General features: G+C 35.6%; 1 protein-coding gene across 3 annotated transcripts in view; it reads right to left on the bottom strand.

The window, feature by feature from the left end:
- Positions 1–14,700: 14,700 nt before the first annotated feature.
- The window catches only part of STXBP5 (syntaxin binding protein 5), a 207,534-nt gene continuing 200,635 nt past the window's right edge, over positions 14,701–21,599 (bottom strand). For all 3 annotated transcript variants that reach the window (XM_023188408.2, XM_023188409.2, XM_023188410.2), the window contains one exon: positions 14,701–20,456. In XM_023188408.2, coding sequence (XP_023044176.1) covers positions 20,415–20,456 — 42 coding nt within the window. In that variant the 3' untranslated portion in view covers positions 14,701–20,414. The remainder of the gene's footprint in view (positions 20,457–21,599) is intronic.

Below are 21,599 nucleotides of genomic sequence, written 5' to 3'. Positions count from 1 at the left end.
AGAAATTGGAAACCTGAACATACCAATAACAAGCAACAAGATCAAAGCTGTAATAAAAAGACTCCCATCAAAGAAAAGCCCTGGACCCAATGGCTTCACTGTTGAATTTTACCAAGCATTTAAAGAAGTACTAGTACCAATCCTATTTAAGGTATTCTGAAAAATAGAGGAGGAGGCAATACTTCCAAACTCATTCTACGAGGCTCGTATTACCCTTATGCCATAACCAGACAAAGACACATCCAAAATAAATAAATAAGCCACAGGCCAATATCCTGATGAATATTGATATAAAAATTCTCAATGAAATACTAGGAAACCCAATTCAACAATATGTTAGACAAATTATTTATCATAACAAAGTGAGATTTACCTCTGGTATGCAAGGATATTCAAAATATGTAAATCAATCAACATGATACAACATATCATAATGAAGGATAAAAATCATATGATCATTTTAGTTGATGCTGAAAAAATATTTGATAAAATTCAACATCCCTTCATGATAAAAAAAACTGAAGATAGAAGGAACATAATTCAATACAATAAAAGTCGTATATGACAGGCCCACAGCTAGTATCAAACTGAATGGGGTCTGTAAGATTTGGTAAAAAACAAGGATGCCCACTTTCACTACTGTTATTCAACATAGGACTAGAAATTCTAGCTAGGGCAATCAGACAAGTGAAAGAAATAAAAAGTATCCAAATTGGAAAGGAAGAAGTCAAATTATCCTTGGTTGCAGATGATATTATCTTGTATTTGGAAAATCCTAAAAACTCCACCAAAACACTATTGTAACTGATAAATTCAGTAAAGCTGCATAATACAAGATCAATGTACAAAAATTAGTAGCATTTGTACATGCCAAAGTAAGCAATTTGAAAAAGAAATCAAGAAAGTAATCCCATTTACAATTGTAACAAATAATAGTAAATACCTAAGAATGAACCAAAGAAATGAAAGAGCTCTACAAACTATAAAACACTGATGAAAGAAATTGATGAGGACACCAAAAATGGAAAGATATTCCATGTTCATGGATTTGAAGAATCAATATGTTAAAATGACCATACTACCCCAAAGTAATCTCTATTCAATGCAACCCATATCAAAATCCCTATTATAATCTTCACAAAAATAGAGAAATACAGTCCTAAAATTTGTATGGAACTACAAAAGATCCAGAATAGACAAGCTATCCTAAGCAAAAAGAACCAAACTGGAGGCATCATATTACCTGACTTCAAATTATACTATAGAGATATAGTCATCAAAATAGCAAGGTACTGGCATGAAAGCAGACACATAGAACAATGGAACAGAATAGAGAATCCAGAAACAAATGATACATCTATGCTAACCTCATTTTCAACAAAGGTGCCAGGAATATATATATATACATATATATATATATATATATATATATATATATATATATATATACACACACACATACACACACACATATATATATACACATACATGGAGAGAACAGTCCCTTCAATAAATGGTGCTGGGAAAACTGGATATCCATAGGCAGAAGAGTGAAACTATACCCCTGATTCTTGCTGTATATAAAAATAAAAATGGATTGAAGACTTAAATATGTGTCCACATACTATGACACTACTAAAACAAAACATCGAGGAAACTCTTTAGTTTTTCTTTTTGTTTTAGTTTTTGTGCTTTTTTCCCTCAAAAAGCACAGGCAGCCAAAGCAAAAATGAACCAATAGGATCTCATCAAGTTAAAAAGCTTCTGCACAGTAAAGGAAATAAACAACAAAGTGAAGAGACAGAATGGGAGAAAATGTTTGCAAACCACCCATCTGACAAGGGATTAATAACCAGAATATATAAAGAGCTCAAACAATTCTCTAGGAAAAAATATCTAATAATCTGATAAAAGCATGGGAAAAATATCTGAATAGACATTTCTCAAAAGAAGACATACAAATAGCTAATAGGTATATGAAAACATGCTCAACATCACTGATAATCAGACAAATACAAATAAAAACTACAATAAGATATCATCACATCCCAGTTAAAATGGCTGTTATCCTAAAGACAGGCCATAACAAATGCTGCAAGAATGTAGAGAAAAGGGAACCCTCATACCCTGTTGCTGGGAATGTAAATTATTGAAGCCACTATGGAGAACATTATGAAAGTTCTTTAAAAAAAAAACACTAAAAAAGAGCTACCATACGATCCAGCAATTCCACTGCCAAATAAATAACTTAAAAAAAAAGGAAATCAGTATATGAAAGAGATATCTGTACTTCCATATTTATTGCAGTACTATTCACAATAACGAAGATTTGGGAGCAACCTAAATGTTCATCAATAGATGAATGGATAAAGTAAATGTGGTACATATATACAATGGAGTGCTAGTCAGCCATAAAAAAGAATGAGATCGTGTCACATGTAATGAAACAGATGGAACTGGAGGACATTACATTAAGTGAAATAAGCTGAGGACAGAAAGACAAATTTCACATGTTTTTACTAATTTATGGGGGCTAAATTTTAAAACAATTGAACTCATGGAGACAGATAATAGAATGATGCTTACCAGAGGCTGGGACATTGTATTAGTCCATTCTCACACTGCTGTAAAGATACTACCTGAAACTGGGTAATTTATAAACAAAAGAGGTGATATGGTTTGGCAGTGTTCCCACCCAAAATCTCATCTTAAATTGTAGTCCCCATAATCCCCATGTGTCACGGTAGAGATCAGGTGAAGGTAATTGGATGATGGGGTGGTTTCCCCCATGCTGCTCTTTTGGTAATGAGTTATCATGAAATCTGATAGTTTTATAAGTGTTTGGTAGTTTCCTTTACATTCATTCTCCTTCCTGCCATCTAGTGAAGAAGGTGCCTTGCTTCTCCTTCGCCTCCTGCCATAATTTGAAGCTTTTTGAGGCCTCCACAAGCATGCAAAACTGTGGGTCAATTAAACCTCTTCCCTTTATATATTTTCCAGTCTCAGTGTGAGAACGAACTAATATAATAAATTGGTACCATGGTAGTGGGGCACTCTATAAGGATACCCAAAAGGTGGAAGTGATTTTGGAACTGGGTAAAAGGCAGACATTAACACAATATTGAGGGCTCAGAAGAAGACAGGAAGATGTGGGAAAATTTGGAACTTCCTAGAGACTTGTTGAATGGTTTTGACCAAAATGCTGAGAGTGATATGGACAATGAAGTCCAGGCTGAGGTGATCTCAGATGGAGATGAGAAACTTCTTGGGAACTGGAGCAAAGATGACTCTTGCTGCACTTCAGCAAAGAGACTGGTGACATTTTGCCCCTGTGCTAGAGATCTGTGGAACATTGAACTTGAGAGAGATGATTTAGGGTATCTGGCAGAAGAAATTTCTAAGCAGCAAAGCCTTTGGGAGGTGACCTGGGTGATCTTAAAAGCTTTCAGTTTTATGGATTCACAAAGAGATAACTTGGAATTGGAACTTATGTATAACAGGGAAGCAGAGCATAAAAGTTTGAAACATTTCAGCCTAATAATTTAAAAGTAAAACCCATTTTCTGGGGAGAAATTCAAGACAGCTGCAGAAATTTGCATCAGTAATGAGGAGCCAAAATGTTAGTCACCAAGACAATGGGGAAAATGTCTCCAGGGCATGTCAGAGGTCTTCATAGTAGCCTGTCTCATCACAGGCCCAGAGGCCTAGGAGGAATAAATGGTTTCCTGGGCTGAGCCCAGGGCCTTTCTGCTTTGTGCAGCCTTGGAACTTGGTGCCCTACTACCAGCTGTGATTAAAAGGGGCCAACATACAGCTCAGGCCATTGCTTCAGTGGATGCAAGCACTGCAAGCCTTGGCAGCTCACATGTGGTGTTGAACCTGCATGTGCACAGGGTCAAGAATTGAGGTTTGGGAACCTCTGCCTAGATTTCAGAGGATGTATGGAAATGCCTGGGTATCCAGGCATATGTCTGCTGCAGGGGCAGCAGAATGCCCCCACACAGAGTTCCCACTGGGGCACTGCCTAGTGGAGCTAGAGGGCCACCATCCTCCAGATCCTAGAATGGTGCAACAGATAACTTGCATTGTACACCTGGAAAAGCTGCAGATACTCAGTGCCAGTCTGTGAAAGCAGCTGGAAGGAGGAGGTACCCTGCAAAACAACAGGGCCAGAGCTGCCCAAGACTATGGGAATCCACCTCTTGCATCAGTGTGCCTTGGATGTGAGATATGGAGTCAAAGGAGATTATTTTGGAACTTTAAGATTTAATGAATGCCCTGCCTGGGTTTGGACTTGCATGGAGCCTGTGGCCCCTTTGTTTTGTCCAGTTTCTTTCATTTGGAATGGGAGAACTTACCCATTGCCTGTACCCCCTTGTATCTTGGAAGTAACTAACTTGTTTTGATTTTAAAGACTCAGAGGTGGAAGGGACTTGCCTTGTCTCAGATAAGACTTTGGACTTGGACTTTTGAGTTAATGCTGAAATAAGTTAAGACTTTTGAAGGACTGTTGAGAAGACATGATTGGTTTTAAAATGTGAAAATGACATGAGATTCGGGAAGGGCCAGGGGTGGGATGATATGGTTTGGCTCTGTGTCCCCACCCAAATCTCATCTTGACCTGTAATCCCCATGTGTTGAGGGAGAGACCTGGTGTAAGTTGATTGGATCATGCAGCAGTTTCCCGCATGCTGTTCTCATGATAGTGAGTTTTCACAAGATCTGATGGCTTAAAATTGGCACTTCCTTCTTCACTTACTCTCTCCTGCTGCCATATAAGACATACCTTGCTTCACCTTTGCCTTCCATAATGATTCTAAGTTTCCTGAGGCCTCTCCAGCCATGTAGAATTGTGAGTCAATTAAACCTCTTTTGTTTATAAATTACCCAGTCTCAGGTAGTTTTTTTTTTTTTTTTTTGTCTGAGACAGAATCTCGCTTTGTCATCCAGGCTGGAGTGCAGTGGCAAGATATTGGTTCACTGCAAACTTTGTCTCCTGGGTTCAAGCAATTCTCCTGCCTCAGCCTCCTGAGTAGCTGGGATTACAGGCATACACCATCATGCCTAGCTAATTTTTGTATTTTTAGTACAGACAGGGTTTCACCACATTGGCCAGGCTGGTCTCGAACTCCTGACCTCAGGTGATTTGCCTGCCTTGGCCCCCCAAAATGCTGGGATTACAGGCATGAGTCTCCATGCCCAGCCTCAGGTAATATCTTTATAACAGTGTGAAAATGGACTGATACAGAGAGTTTAAAGGTTTTTTTTTTTTAATCAAATGAGAGAATTAAAAATTTATAACTAGAAGACCAATTAGAGTTGTTAGTCTAACCATTTAATTTTATAGAAAAAGAAATAAACAGATGCCAGTTTGCCCTGGCTCACTGATTTGCATAGGAATAGGCTTCTATTTATAAAGCACTTTTACATATATTATTTACTTTTTTCTCTCAACAGCCCTATATGAGACATTGTGATTCCTATTCCAAAAATGAGAAAATTAAGGATCATATATCATTTGCGACTTGCCTAAAACTCTAAGCTTCTAAGTCTTATGCTCTTTTCCCCTAACCCTGTTAAACCAGATCAAGTCTCTGGAGATCTGAGTTCATTCAATAACTAATGATTACCTGTGTCCCTGGCCATCTTCTGATCTTAGGAATATAGCAGAGCACAATGTAGGCAAAACACTTGCTCTCATGGGACTTCTGTTCTATTGAAAGGGACAGATTAAAAATATAACAGGTGTATGAAAAAGATAATTTTGATTATGATAAGTGTTTGAAGAAATTGAATACGGTTCTCTAATAGAAGATGGCCTGATATGGGTCGGCAGAGGGTAAGGTTATTTTACAATCTTAAGTTTAGACACAGAAATCAGAAAAGCCTTCTTTGAGATGACATTTAAACTGAGACCTGAAAGATGCAAAAGAGTCAGCCACGTAAAAAGTCAGGAAAGTGTTCCTGGTGAAAGAGGACAGCAAATGCAAAATTACTGACAAGGCAATGAGGTCAGCATGGTTGAGGAGTGAGGGGATACTGGGATAAGTAGAGGCCAGGTGTGTAGTCTTGTAGGCCATGGGAATTTTGGATTTTACTCTAAGTAATTCTGATCTTACCTCTGCTACTACGTGCCTCTGTGAATCTGGGCACATTGCTCTCGGGCTTCTTTGATATCAATTTTTTTTTTTTCAAATTTGAATCTTGAAATTGCATGTTTACATGATTGTTGAGTGAATTTGTTCCTCTTCCCTCTGTTGTAATGATACTTGACCTACATTTTAAGATTTTAGTTTAGTACCAATTATGATGATAAATAAAGGGCTCAATCTTACATGTGCAAAGCATAACTTTGTTAGGAAGCTAACTAGATTTTTAGACACTGAAAGTTACGAAAAATTCTTCTACTCAGCCAGTTACCTTATATTATGAGCACCACCCTCACCCCAACCCAACAAACATAAATGTTTAGTCCCTTGGAAATTTTTGGCTTGTCAAAGACAAGATAGAGCTATTTATTAAATATCTTTAACCCAGCACATAGTACCCAATTCTTATTAGTTTACTCTATTGCAGTTTCTACTTTTCTTTACATCATAGTTTCAAACCAGGATCCCAGGTCTTTCCTGGTGATGCTAGTTCATGGACTAATGAGGAAAAAAGACAATGAGAGAAAAAAAGACTAAAATGATTATCTTTTGGATTTTATTATTGTTGTTTCTCATCTTAAAGCTGAATTTAAATATTCCCCTTTGAGAAATTAAATAATAATCATGAAACAGAATGAGAACCTGATAGCTTATTTCAAACCATCCTACCACTTGACTTGGCAATGTCAAGTTCTTGCCTTTGACTCATGTTTTTGACTGTGTCTTCTTAACTATCTGAGGAACCTTATTTAAACAGCATATTAAATGTAGATACAGAGTACAGAATATAAAGTGTTACAGATTAACAATAAACTTTCAGATATAGTCAAGCTGTCAAAACTGTCAGAACTATGAAAGCCTTCAAATAGAATATTAGTCCATTTAAAATAAAAGGCAATTTTGCATTTATGGATGCATTCCAAAAGAAACGTCAGCAGCTACTGAACATTTAGGACAGAAATACAGATATATTAATGTGTGTGTAGGTACATATGATCGCTTATGCACGTGTGCAAATATGTAAAAATATTATCAACCAATATTAATGAACACCTTCTAATTGACAGGTATTAGGTCAGATACTGGAGCTACAAAGATGGACAAACAGCCCTTCTCAAATAACTCATAATCTAGAGAGGGATGTATGCATGAACAACAAGCTAGACCACATTCTGATAAGGACTTATCTAATGGTGTGAAGAAGTGGGGTAGCAGAGAGGAGACAGCAATTAATCCTGGGGCATGGGAGACCTTCAAGAGAACAAAGTGACATTGCAGCTTGATCATAAAGGGTTACTGGAATTTTTCCAGGCTAAGAAGGAAATGAAGGATATTCCAGGCATGAACAAAAGCACAGAGAATTGACAGCACCTATTGTTTAGGGGAAGAGCAAATTGTGGGAAATTAGCTTAGAATGGGGGTATGATACCCAAATAATGGCGTATGGAAGGTAGAATGTTAAGGAGACATCTCGCCAGATTAAAGCACTGAACTTCCCTAGAGTCATTGGAGGAGGCTTTGAAAAGTTTCGATAGGAAACGGCCTAATTGGAGCTGGGGTAGAACACATTGGAGAAGGAGGAGACTGAACAGGCAGACCCGTCAGCAGTATGATCAATAATTCAGGCTGAAGATGCAGCAGCAGAGGCAGGCCCTGAGCAGCAGGGAAAAAAAGAAGGGAAAGTTGAGAGTCACAAATGAGGTAAAAAAGACCCACTGGTGACTGATTAGATGTGCATATGGAGGAAGGCAGAATGTGTGCTGAATAAATATTTATGGTGGGATAATATTTTCTGTACTAAATGATTTATTTCCTCATCCCATATACAAAATGCCTTGTTTTCCCTTGCTCAGTTAGCTAGGGCACTGCCTCCTCTTTGTCCTGAGCTAGAGCTATTGATGAAGAACGAAACAGAAAGAAAAATGTCACTGTCACTGATATAAGTTCCAGAACAGGGTCTCAGTCACTTTTCTATTTCCAATATTTAAAACAGAGTTTGACACATCCTGGGGTCCAATAAATGTTTGTTGAATAAAAAAAAAAAAGCTAGGAATTGAATTTCAAAAGAGAGTTTTGGAGATTATGGTATAGACAATAGCTTTCAGGCAAAAAGAGTTTTTGAGTAAATGGCAGCCTGGTTTAAACATCAAGAGCTGAGGTTCTGGCCTAAACCAGAGGCATACAGATAATTGTATCATGCTATGCAGATGATAATAATCTCACAGGCTTGGGTAGAGTGTGGACAGCGTTCTGAGCCGGACCCCTGGCGGTTAGCTCTAAGGAGGGGAGAGGAACGATGGAACTCTGAAGAATTTGAGGGTAAGTGGGAGGACTGAGGCTCTACTTCCCTCTGGAATACAGAGGCGGTCCCCACAAGAAAGTAGATACCTGGATGGCATGGTTCAGCCCAGGACTGGGGAGAGCTCCCCCGGTGTCTAGTGACCCAGAGGGACACGGAGGAGCATCTTACCTGAGACGCAAGAGACAGCTTAGATCATTCTTAATACATATGTGGGAGCCAGAGTCTAAGGGAAGAGAAGGATGGAACATTTGACATTTGAAAGTCTTCAGGGAGTATTGGGCAATTAAAAATTCAAAAGGAAAAGGGCTATGAGAAGTGTTTTGGGGGCTTTGAGTTGGGTTCCTTTTAGAATCTTTTGAGAGTCAATAAAGAATGGAATTCCTTTATAAGTACTTTTTATCTTTTGTATTCTGCTCCCTGAAACGACAAGACCTAACAATGGGACCTACAAACAGTCTTGACCAAAGATGCAGCCATGTGAATCCCAGCTTCAGTGGCACAGCATTCAAAAGACCTGTGCCTAGGGAAGCACGTGAGAGGAATTTTTAGAAGTTCTTTCCTCCTCTTCATGGTGGTTGCTCTTGAAATGCATGTGATTACGAGTAGACAGAGGGAAGGAGTCTTATTTTCTAGTACTCCTAATAACAGTAAATGTTCATTGAGTGCTTACTACCAGATCACCAATTCCTAGATAGCCATCTTCATAGTTAAAAATCTTAAAAAAAATCAGGATATGTCTTTCAAATACAAATTATCAGTGTTTTTGTTTGTTAGTAGTACCAATAATGGCACATATTACTCTCAGTGGCATCTTAGTTTAATGAAATGCTGTATGCATCAGATACTATGCTGAGCTTTTGACATGTACTATATTAACTTCATAATCACTGCCATTTTACAGAGAGGAAACTGAGGCATGGAGAAGTTTCATAGTCTGCTCAAGGCCATGCATATCATGGAGTAGGCAGTTAAAGAAATCTTGCTTCAGAGCCCACGCTCACGTTCCTATACTCCGCTGTCTCAGGCTGGAGAGCCCAGGGTGCCCTCACAGAGAGGCCTCTCTGCTGATTTACGTGACTCACATTCTTACATGGAGTCTGTCAAACAATCTCAAAGTTGGCACTGTTTCTATTATTTAATATTTGAGGGAAATAAGTTTTTTTTTTTTTTTTTTTAAAAACGCTTAAGTAACTTAAAGTCACACTACTGGTAAGCAGCATTGGCCTGACTCCAAAGTCTCTTTTTTACCTGCTTAATAAAAACAGTCTTTGAGAGGCAATCTGCTCTATAAAAGAACAGGAAGGTAACACTCTAAATTAAGATAATTTTTATATTTAGAGGTATTTTATAAAGAACCTGTGAAAAATGTTAACTATGCTATGACTAAACCTCCAAAAGTATTTACTGTCTACACCAGATAGAAAAAAATGAGCATTTATGAATTTAAATATTGACATGGTTAGGCTTTGTGTCCCCATCCAAATCTCATCTTGAATTGTAATCCCCCTAATCGTCATAGTCCCCAGGTGCCAAGGGAGAGATCAGGTGGAGGTAACTGAATCATGGGGACAGTTTCCCCCATGATTTTCTCATGATAGTGAGTTGTTACAAGATCTGATGGTTTTATAAGGAGCTCTTCCCCCACTGTTCACTCTGCATTTCTCCTTCCTACCATCTTGTGAAGAAAGTGCCTTGCTTCCTTTTCACCTTCCACCATGATTGTAAGTTTCCTGAGGCCTCCCTAGCCATGCTGAACTTGAGTCAATTAAACCTGTTTCCTTTCTAAATTACCCAGTCTCGGGCAGTTCTTTATAGTATGAAAACAGAAAAATATAAATATATTTGTTTAAAAAACACATTTCCAGGTAGTGGGATTTGGTTACAGTTCTGTTTTGAAAGGTAACCAGAGTAATTTCAGTAAGATCTTGTATCCTGATGATAGTTGGCAATAAATGCATCCTGAGTTGGTTCCCTGGAGTAAACACACAACAAAGAAAAAATTCAGTTGAAACCAAAGGTGCCTATGAAATTCACATTTTGATCTTCATTATTTTATTAAAGATAATGTATCAATTTTTATCCTGATTATAGCAGTAATAATATTGATTTGCTGATCCTGTTATAAGACTTGCTATTTGTTCTTCTTTATTCGAATATATCTGATTCACAGAGCTTCTAAAGGACTTTTTTTTTTTTTTTTTTTTTTTTGAGATGGAGTCTCGCTCTGTCGCCCAGACTGGAGTGCAGTGGCCAGATCTCAGCTCACTGCAAGCTCTGCCTCCCGGGTTTACGCCATTCTCCTGCCTCAGCCTCCCGAGTAGCTGGGACTACAGGTGCCCGCCACCGTGCCCAGCTAGTTTTTTGTATTTTTTAGTAGAGACGGGGTTTCACTGTGTTCGCCAGGATGATCTCGATCTCCTGACCTCGTGATCCGCCCGTCTCGGCCTCCCAAAATGCTGGGATTACAGGCTTGAGCCACCACGCCCGGCCAGGACTAAGATTTTTAAGATCATATAGCTTTGAGGATTTTAATTCTGTTTTTCTAATAATTTTCAGACGTTATTACATTCCCTCCAGTGGCTGAGGTAGGTAAGGCTAATATTTAGATCGCGGTTTTATAAATAACAAAACTCAGGTAAATAGAGGTTAACTTGGAAAAGGTCATTGGTATTGCTGGTAAACCTAGGGACAGATTTCTGGTCTTCATACTCAGACAGATGTGCTTGGCATTTGAAATGAGCTCTATATAAATGCCCACTTTTAATGCACTTAAGTAAAATACTAGGCAAGTGGACTTGTTTAATAATCAACCAATAATCACAGATTGAGTTTTGGTTATCAGAAAAAGTAAAAGTTTCCAATACTAATGTTACATAATAGACGTTTATAATCTGTAAGAATCTATATAATCTTCCTAGAATGAATTCATTGCTCTATTTGTCAGGATAAGTTTTTGTTAGGAGAAACATACCATATATTGATATGTTTCAGGCACAAATTTATAAAGATAAGTCTTAGTTATTTCACTCTGACTGGTTCAAAAACGGTTTAAATGAGAAAGTGAATATAGATTTATAAGAGGAATTAATGCAAACTACTCTAAAATTCCAAACTAGAATTTCAGTAGCCTATACTTCTATGCTTTTATGTATATATTATGGCATAACATTTATAAACATATTTGTCACAGTCCCACTGCATGGGAACACATTTGAAAAAGGATGGGTCCTAGTGCTGGTCCTACTCTCTGGCCTAAGCATTCAAATATCAGAGGGTGTGAGGGGCAAAATGATAATATTTTTGGCTACAACAGGAGTGAGGTTAGGAGGGGATACCCCCTTGGGAATGTTTTAGAAGTATGTGGGACTCGTCTCTGTTCTTCTCATGTGTAACCTCGGCATTTGCATATTGAAATTCGTTTTAAAAATTAGAAATTGCTTTCATTTTATATCTCTGGCACATTAGTTCAGACACTATGTTGATTTTTAAAACCTGAATGTATAGGCAAGCATATTATCTATCATTTCATTACCAGATAGTAACGGAGGCATCTAAACCATCTTGGATACAGGGAAGACACTGCTTCTAGGGCATTGCTCTACATCAGGGTTCTCAGTAAGTGTGGCTTGCAGACTGGCACCTTCGGCATCAGCTGGGAACTTGTTAAGATACCAATCCTCGGGCCCCACTCCAGGCTTACTGAATCAGAAACGCTGGGGGTGTGATCCAGCAATGTGCTTTCACAAAAGTTGTATATCCAGGAGATTCAGATGCTCGAGTTGGAGAACCACTGCTTAGACTAATGGTATCTGCAGTCACATTGTTATTAAAGGAACATGGAGGTTTTCACTTTCTGAAATGTGGTCTTCTAACTTTTGTACTCATGCAATGCTGTACTTTCTGGGCATCTTTGATCTTGAAAGCTAAAACACCTGGCTGCATGTGGTGGTCCATGCCTGTGATTCCAGCACTCTGGGAAGTCAAGGGAGGAAGATCGCTTGACCCCAGGGGTTCAAGACCAGACTGGAAGACATAGTAAGACCCTGTCACTACAAAAAAATAAAGATAAAGAACTTAACTGGACGTGGTGAGGCACACTTGTAGTCCAAACTACTTGGGAGGTTGAGGCAGGAGGATTGCTTGAACTCAGGAGTTCAAGGCTGCAGTGAGCCACGACTGTGCCACTGCACACCTGCCTGGGTGAGAGTGAGACCATGTCTCAAAAAATAAAAAAGCAAGCTGGATAAACACCCTAGTGAGGCAGCAGTGTGTTCTATCCCAACATACTCCTCCAGGGCTCTTATGAGTTACAATTCTCAGCCTCAGCACAGTATTTCTTCCACATACTAATGTGTTTTGCTTTATCTGCTGATATTTTGAGTGTCTGGAGGTAACAAAGAGTAGGGATGGCATTATTGTATCTATGAACATTATTCACAAATCTACTCAGTATTTAGGAGGGGCAATGGGAAACAGAGGGATTGCATTATTTCCCTGTTAAACGGGCAAAGAAAAGTGCTCAGCTAAAATAAAACATACTAAAGAGTAAAGAGAATTGGGGTGAGAGGCATGGGGGTCAGGAACAGAACTGAAATGGAAGCAGCAGAGAGGTGTAAAGAAAGGTTCAGAGTTGAACTCAGCCAGGGAGAGATGGACAAAGAGGTCTCTTGTTTGGTGGGAGACACTCACACACACACACGCACACACTCTCTCTCTCTCCTTAACTTTAAATGAAGTACTCAGACTTCTTGCCTTTCCTACTAACAGAATATTCTATTTTGTTGGAACCTTGTTAAATGCGTATCTTACTTTTATGCTGTTTTTGAAAGCAGTTATTTAAAAAAAGATGCTATGGGGTTTTTTAAAAACAGTATAAAATCATACAAAATGACTAAAACTAAATGTTAGAATATTTCCATAAGTTTAAAATTAACAGAATATACATTATTGATATTATAAAGACAAATTGAATTTGAAAAAAATAGAATGACAGGAAAGTATTTTCTTATTTAAAAGATGTTTTAGTCTAAAAAAAGCATTTTGAAAGCTTTCTTTAAGGTAAATAGGACAAAACACTTTTGTACAAAAACTGAAAAAAGCATGAAAACAGGGCAAACATACAATTTTTAAACTAATGGAAGAAAATCAGAATCTTCCTGTAAACTCCTAGAAAATCAGAATCTTCTGTAAACTCCTATGAAGGGTTACAACGACACATAAATTTTTATCTAAAGCAGTGGATAGCACCGTACCATTTACACAGGACATACCCAATATCATGTTCTTTAAAAAGGCATGACCAGAGACATGAAGACAATCTTCAGTTTTTAAAATTTTATCACTTTATGCCTCTATTTCCTAGAAAAACACTGAAAAATTTTTATTATTATTCCATAATAAACTAGATCACTCTACCAAATTATTTACATAACTTTGTAATAACTTAGGAACATAGTATCTGTTCCATTATCTAAGAATGGTTAATAACTTTCTACATAAAAAATGTATCATGAAAATTATCCTTTGGAAACTGTTTTTTTCCCCCTGTAAAATTGTACTGCAAGCACTTCTTGCTAAAGGCTCACACAGTGAGATGAGACTGCCACCATGTGGGATAAGCATGCATCACAATAAAAAAATATATATTTCAAAATCAAATAATCCTTCAGTGTAATAAGAGAACTACCACATCTTTTATTCTAAAACACAATAGAAACAGCGGTAAGTACGGTTTGGTCTTCTTTACATTTTTCAAGATTCATTAATTTGATACTTATTTTTGGTACAAGTAGCTGGACACTGACACTCTGTGGAAACTATCCACATCCTTGCTACTCAAAGTATGTTCCAAGACCAGCAGCATCTATATTAGCTTGAAGCTTGTTAGAGATGCAAAATCAGGCCCCACCTCAAATGCACTGAATCAGAATCTGTATTTTAATATGATCCCCAGGTGATTCGTGTACACACTAAAGGCCAAGAAGCATGCAATTAGATTTCATTCCTATTTCTTACTCTCACCCTGTCTCCTTTACTCTCCATCCACCCAACACAGGGGTAGGTGTTTTTCACCAAAAACTCCAGATAGTCATGAAAAATATAGTTGGTGTTACCCGAGTTATATGATTAGCTTCACTTTCAGTAAACGTGGAAATCTATTTTTTTATCAATTATTTTCTTGGGTTATTAATAGATTAATTCTATAATTCAGAAAAAAATTAGAACAAATTTTCCAGGAAAAAGGGCTTGTTTAGTTTCAGGAGAGATTAGAGTATTTTATTTTGCCCAATCAGAGCCCTTCAGCATAAAGAGACATTCATATACATATATATGAACATTTTCCAGAAACATTAATTTATAATACATTTTTTAAAATACCAGCTTAACGGTATTTATTTACAAAAATATTTCATTACCTAATTTTAAACTTTTTGCTGTGATGACAGTTTGTAAAGTACAGGAATGCAAAATAACTACAAAGTTTAACATGTTTTTAGTGTTTGCAATACTGCTTTTCTTTTTAGATGAAACAATACACAGATTTTTTTAAACCATATTTCAAAATGCATATTCCAGCAATTACCTTTGAGATAGTTACTGGGACTGAGCAAGATTAAATAAAAAGTGCAGCAACTGAAAAACACCTGCAAGTTACAGTTGAAGGTATACACAAGCTAGAGCTCTATACCAAGCATGCTTGTCCCTGAAGTGGACAATGTTAGAAAAACTTAATCTTGCTCTTTTTCATATTGTCTTTTGGTAATGCATTTACAATGAACCAATAGTATAACTAGAAAGCAAAAGTGTTTTTCTGGTTCTAACTATCATGTGGAACAGAGATCACACCTAACGTATCACAGTACTATTTATTTACAAAAAAAAAAAGTTAAAAAAATTAAAACATGATTTACCCTCTTTGCATTGCTTTCCATTGCTATGTTGATTCTATTTTCAACTCCTTACACTGTCTTCAGTTGAAGCAAAGTTTAGACAACACAAAACAAATTGCAAAAGTTAAAAAAAAACTCTACCAAATAAACAGGATTCCATTGCCATTAACCTATATCCATTTGAAATGCCTGAGTCAAACAACCTACAATAAATACTGGTTTATTTACATGCCATACACTATAAGATTTTAAACGATGAGTCTCATTGTAAAATACTGGCAAAACTGACATTCATGATATTTCTGATGTAAAGAATAAAATAAACAGACCACTTACATGTAGCCCTGGACTACTGTACTGAATTTGTAAATGAATTGTGCCTATATTGTTAAAATTAATTTGTATTAGTAACTGAAGAAAGCAATGTTATAACCCTGGTAATTGGGAAGTTATTAAAATCATTTAATTCATCTGAGAAAGGTAAGCCAGTTTTCCCTTTCTTTTTTTTTTTTTTTTGGTTATTTTTGATTGCAACAACTGTTTTCTGTCTACAGAACCTTTTTTAAAACTTCGAAGGCAGTAGTAAAATCATTAATATTCACAAGAAAAATAATCCCCATAGCACTTTACAAGAAATTGATCAGAGTGATGAAAAGTGCAATTAACAAAAGCTGTAAACAATATCTTCACATTCATTTTCAAATGAAAAGAAAAATCTGTGGGCATACATTTCAATCCAAGAGAACAAATACCCTAAAAGGGAAAAGAAAAAAAAAAAAAGGACATTTAAGATATAGGAGTGCTTTTTTATCCCCCAAAGTAAATACAGATTAAAAAGTCTAAGAATGTTGATCAAGTATCAAACTGATAAGGAACAAATTCTATAAACTACAAAATAAAAACCTTCATTGACAAAAATACATAAACTCTGTTTTCATTTTTGGAAATTTATTTTTAAAAAAGGTAGAAGAAAATACCTGGAAAACTATTTTAAATATATATATATATATCTATATTTTAAAACAATAGTTAAGGTAGGCGTCCAACAGCAAGCTGAAGCTATTGAGAGAGATCTTGCAATTATTGTTGTGGGCATTTTCCCCCAAAATAAAATTAATATTTGAAAATGCTCAATAGAGGGTTTTTTAAAGCACAGAAATGATATCTTTCCTGTTCATGTGTGAAGATTTTTAAATGATGTATGATTTTTTTAAATTAATTGTATCTCGATATGAGATACCAGTATTTCTTATTATAAGCGTAAAACATAACTTTTTGTATGGATAATATACATACTTTTTAAGTACTTTGACTTAAACTTAACAAGTTCACCATTTTTAAAATTAAAGTACATTTATAAAAATTCCATTTTAAAACTAAAAGTATATTTTCTAGCAGTATGTATAAATATAACATGTTACTGTGTGATCTTAAAACAAATCTGAAAGTGTTGCAATAATTTAAGACCAAGAACACTGAAACATACAGCAGATTATTTTACTATTTTTTAAATCTATATAAAACCCTATTAAAGGTTTTAAAACTGATCAGTTTATTTAAGGTACAGCTAGCAGCATATTCATCATTTTGGTATGTTTTATACACATGTATCACTTGGTTTAAACTGAGCAATGTGGATTAAATGATAATAAAAAGTTTTCATTACCTAAAAAAGTGCAGAAAAAATTCAAGTTTAAAGTTCAGTGCTCTTTATTTTGCTGAAACAAATAAAATCCCAAAAGTTAAAGTGTAAAATAAACCTTTGCCACAAAAAATTTACCTTTGGATATAGCTTTTCTAATGTCACATGAGAAATGCCTTAAGCAAAACATATATGGAAGATAGAACTCAGGGTAAAACTTTGAATTCCGTGGTGTCTTCCACATATTCTTCCTTTCCTCAGCTGTCTCCCCAGCACCCCTGAACCTAAAGGTATGTAACACTTTCAGACTTGTTTAAAACACTCACATATCTACAGGAAATAGCTTCAGAGGAACCTACAATTAAGAAGTTCTAAGCCAAAAAAAAAAAAAAAAAAAATGCTTCGTTCTTTAAACTACTGTACTTAATTAAACTGTAATATACTTACACATAGTAACACAGACAAGTAGCAGCATTTTTCACATCCATAAAAAATCAAATGGAGAAGTTAGAAATAGCTCAGTCGAATCTATAACCATTTTTTCGGAAACACTTCGTACAATTGAAATGCAAAGCAAAAGTGTTAAGATGATGCAAAACTTTAAATGGATGTAATGTACAGAATTTGTCAGAATATAAGATTTCAAATAACTTTCTCAGCAAATATATATGGTTTTTAGTTTGAAAACTGAAATGACTGGATATATGGTACATACAGAAAAACCACTTCCTACTTACAAACTACTAATCATGAATACTTCAAGGGTTTTAGAGTCAAGGACAAATGCCAACAAAACAATGAGGATATGGAGAGGGCACATAAAAATCTTTCATTTCTCTGATATTTTCTATTTTGACTTTTTTTTTTTTTTGGTCAGTTTTCCTGAAATCGTGGCTTGCTGGTGACTATTACTTTCTTAGTATTTAGAAAGAAAAAAAAATAGAGATGTTACCTCTCAAATTACAATAAATTCTCTGGGTTAGTTATTACTGCAGACTGTCTCTTATCTACAGATGGAATCAAGTATAACTCTAAGAAGCTTATTTCCTACACTCAAACATACTTTAAGCTTTCTAATCCTAACTGAGTCTCTCGTTTGTTGTGCATAATTTGTAGATTAATTTAAACATTAAATAAAATAACTCAAAACACTGATTTAAGATTTTCTTACAAAATCTTGTAAATCCATGTAAGGTAAATGTATATATTTTTATATTTGAAAATAACTACAAGATTAGTTCATTTTGTATACAACAGAAAAAATGACAGTAAAAATGAAGTTAATATACATTTGTGTTATATAACACAAAATAACACAGTGAATTAAATAACTGCAGCTAATATGACCTTCCACAGAGATAGGGAACCAATCAGTATATTAATCTACATAATGTTTTTCAACTTCTTCAAATCCGTAACTGTTGATTTTATTGATGACATTCACAAAACTGTACCTTTAAAATAGGACCTAACACTTCCTGTGACATATCATGGAACTATAGGTTTATTGGATAACACAAATTAAGCAATTTATAAGCTGCTGAATGTTCAGACAGCAGACATTAACTTAACAGAAATATGTTATTCATTGGTACTTTCTATAAATTCAAAAACTTTTGAATAGGGCTTATTTAAAAAATATTTCTTTTGGCTTGATCAATTATCTGTATCACACACATTTAGTCCCTACCAAATGATATTTAAAGTAAACTTTGATGTAAACTTTTGTATCTAGTACTGCATGTTATAAAATGTGAACATAAAAGCTTTATTAATGAAGAGTAGAGGAAAATATGCATAACAGACTGTATGAAAAAGACGTCCGACATATTCCTTTAATGATCATATGGAGTAGAAAAACAACCATCTTCTTTACTATCAATTTGTGTTCTGATTATCTCTTAATGAAAAAACAAAATAATTTAAAGGAATTTTTTTATAGAAGACAATATTTAAATTTCATTAACATTAATTTTAATGCTTCCATTTCGCTTCTGCTGGGTTGCTTTAACAACAATCAATAATCATCTCAGATTAGTCTGTATTCTGAGATTGCTTACTTCTAGATCTACTAGGTGGTTTCTTTCCTGTCCATAATGCTAGCCTATGAAACAATCATTCATTGTCCATTGCTGGTCTCGAATTGTATTATATTCCAATACAGAAATAATTTAGTTATCACAGTGTACATATTTTCCTTTCTTTTTGGCTTTTTGAAACCTTGAAAGGATATGTACAGATTTATAGAATATTTATACAGAAAATATTTTGTAGGTCATCAGACTAAACTCTTATATAGATAATTATTGACAACAGATGCTTGTAATTTTCCATGCGATAGCATGTGCACTAAGATTTAATTGGCTCATCACCTGAGTGTACTGGAACAGTTAGCAAATAAAGGGCATTTTAAAAAGGGAGCTGAACATTTTACTGAAATAATGAAAGGTTTTTTTTTTAAGCAATTTTAATTAAAGAATGCAAAGATACATTTGGTTAAACATTTTATAAAAATTCAAGCAAAATTAAAAACACAGCCAATTTCGACATTTCTACAAATTTAACCAGTATTATTTTGGTCAAATCCACCTTTAGCTGAATTAATGAGAACAAGGACAAGGGACATTGAAGTATTCTCCTCACCACAATGGAGGTTTTTCTCACTTTCCACACTGCATAGCCACTACATGGAAACTCCCAGAATGATGAGCAATTCAGTCATGCTCTACACTTTTCTTTTCAATGAAAAGTGATGTATCTTCTTGTTTTGCTTTTGACAAAATATGAACTAAATACAAGTCTATAATAACAAGAATCCAAGAGTAGCTCATACACAAGTCAACTATGTGTATGTTTTTACTATTTAAAGCCCACCATTCAGCTTATTTGTCTAAAGAGATGATAACAGTTTGTTTCTTTTTCATTAATGATACTGATGACCAGTCAGTGTTAAGAGAGGGAAAGTCCAAGACAGCTGCTTATAATCCAGTCCAATGACACACATATAACTATTTCAGCTTCAAAACTTCCGACTTATTGCCTCTGCCCCAAACAGGTCAAACACTGACGGCAGATAAAATGGCACAAATCCTTTTGGCATATGAAAGTTTAATACAGGAATGATCCAGGATTAGTCCCTGCACCAGGTCTCCTCAGAATCCCCCTTGGTTTCTTCATTTGTCACGTGTGACCTGTTTAATTCCCAAATTGTCAACTCATAACTGGCACACATCATATACTCCATTTCGAGTGCGTGTGAACACTCCTCAGTTAAAGCCACATGACTGAGGTAAAACAGTGCATGATTGTGCTAGGAAAGAACAGTATTCAGTGACGAACATCCCTTTAAAGTTAACTTTTCTAAATAATGTAATAAAAACGGAAAACTTTTTTTCCTTCTGGCTGAAGTTGGACTTATTGGATTCTGGTTGTCAGAACTGGTACCACTTCTTATCTTTGTATTTCAACATAATCTAAAGGAGAAAAAAATAAGAAAAACACGTTTTTAAAATGCCAGAACAATAACCTTTATAAGTTATAAGTGATTTCTGTATTTTTCCAAAACATTATGTCATTCTGCAATATTCTGTAGTGCTACTATATTGCTTACTTGAAATCAACTTATTGAAAGCAGTAAGAACTATTCTATTTAGAGGAAAAAATACGATATCCATTAAGAACTAGCCTAGAAGTTCCTCAGATTGCTTAGAAATGTGACATAATTTGGTGACCTAAGCTAGTAATATAAAAGTAAGATAATTTTTATTTTGTACTATGAATTAAAAATAATGCTTGAAGAACTGGGGAATTAAAGGTTGAAAATGCTACTCCTACTGCCATCTCAAATTTACTGAGCATGCCCTCTGAGCCAGACACTGCATGACACACGTTCCCTACTTGATTTCAGTCACAACAATTATTGGGCTAGGCATTGTTTTTCTCCCCATTTAATACATGAAACGGAAGCTTCTAGGGGTTGCCCAAGGTAATGCAGTGGTGAAACTGGAATTTGTGCCCAGGCAGTCTAATTAAAGAACCTGTGATTGTAACTACCTCAATGTATTGTCTTCCTTAGACTCTGAAATACAGCTCAAGAACAACTGATAGAAGGGAAAGCTATCAGTGTAAGATTAAGTTCTTTCCTAAATATTCAGAGTGTGAATATATTCCAAAATTGACTGAAGTGCTACATGCTGTGGAGATCATACAATCGGGTGTAGGGTTATGACAACAAAAATCCTGACCTAGATTGACCATCACTAGCCTGTATCTGAGGTGCCTGTGGGTATAGTACAAGTAATCATAAAGGATCTCTGAACCTCTCTGAAGCCCTAGACAAATATCTTCCACGTCAAGTTACCTCTTCATGCATTCTAGGTTTCTGGATTTTTGAGCAAGGAGAAAATGACTTTTGATTGAAAAATTTAAAAAAGAGTCATCACTACTAATTGGGTGCTCAAATAGAAAAACAACCTTAAAATTGTTTCTTCAGACAAAATAAAAATGTCCTCAAGGGCCCGCCTAGGAACTAGATGTGTGAAGTAACCTAGAGTAAAGCATCAAGGAAAGGCAGGCCTGTGTGTCAAAAAGAAAAATGTGAATTTCCTGTAAAGACT

Source organism: Piliocolobus tephrosceles, chromosome 5 (assembly GCF_002776525.5).
Source record: "Piliocolobus tephrosceles isolate RC106 chromosome 5, ASM277652v3, whole genome shotgun sequence".
NCBI classification, from domain to species: Eukaryota; Metazoa; Chordata; class Mammalia; order Primates; family Cercopithecidae; genus Piliocolobus; species Piliocolobus tephrosceles.
This window is presented reverse-complemented; position numbering and strand designations above follow the sequence as displayed.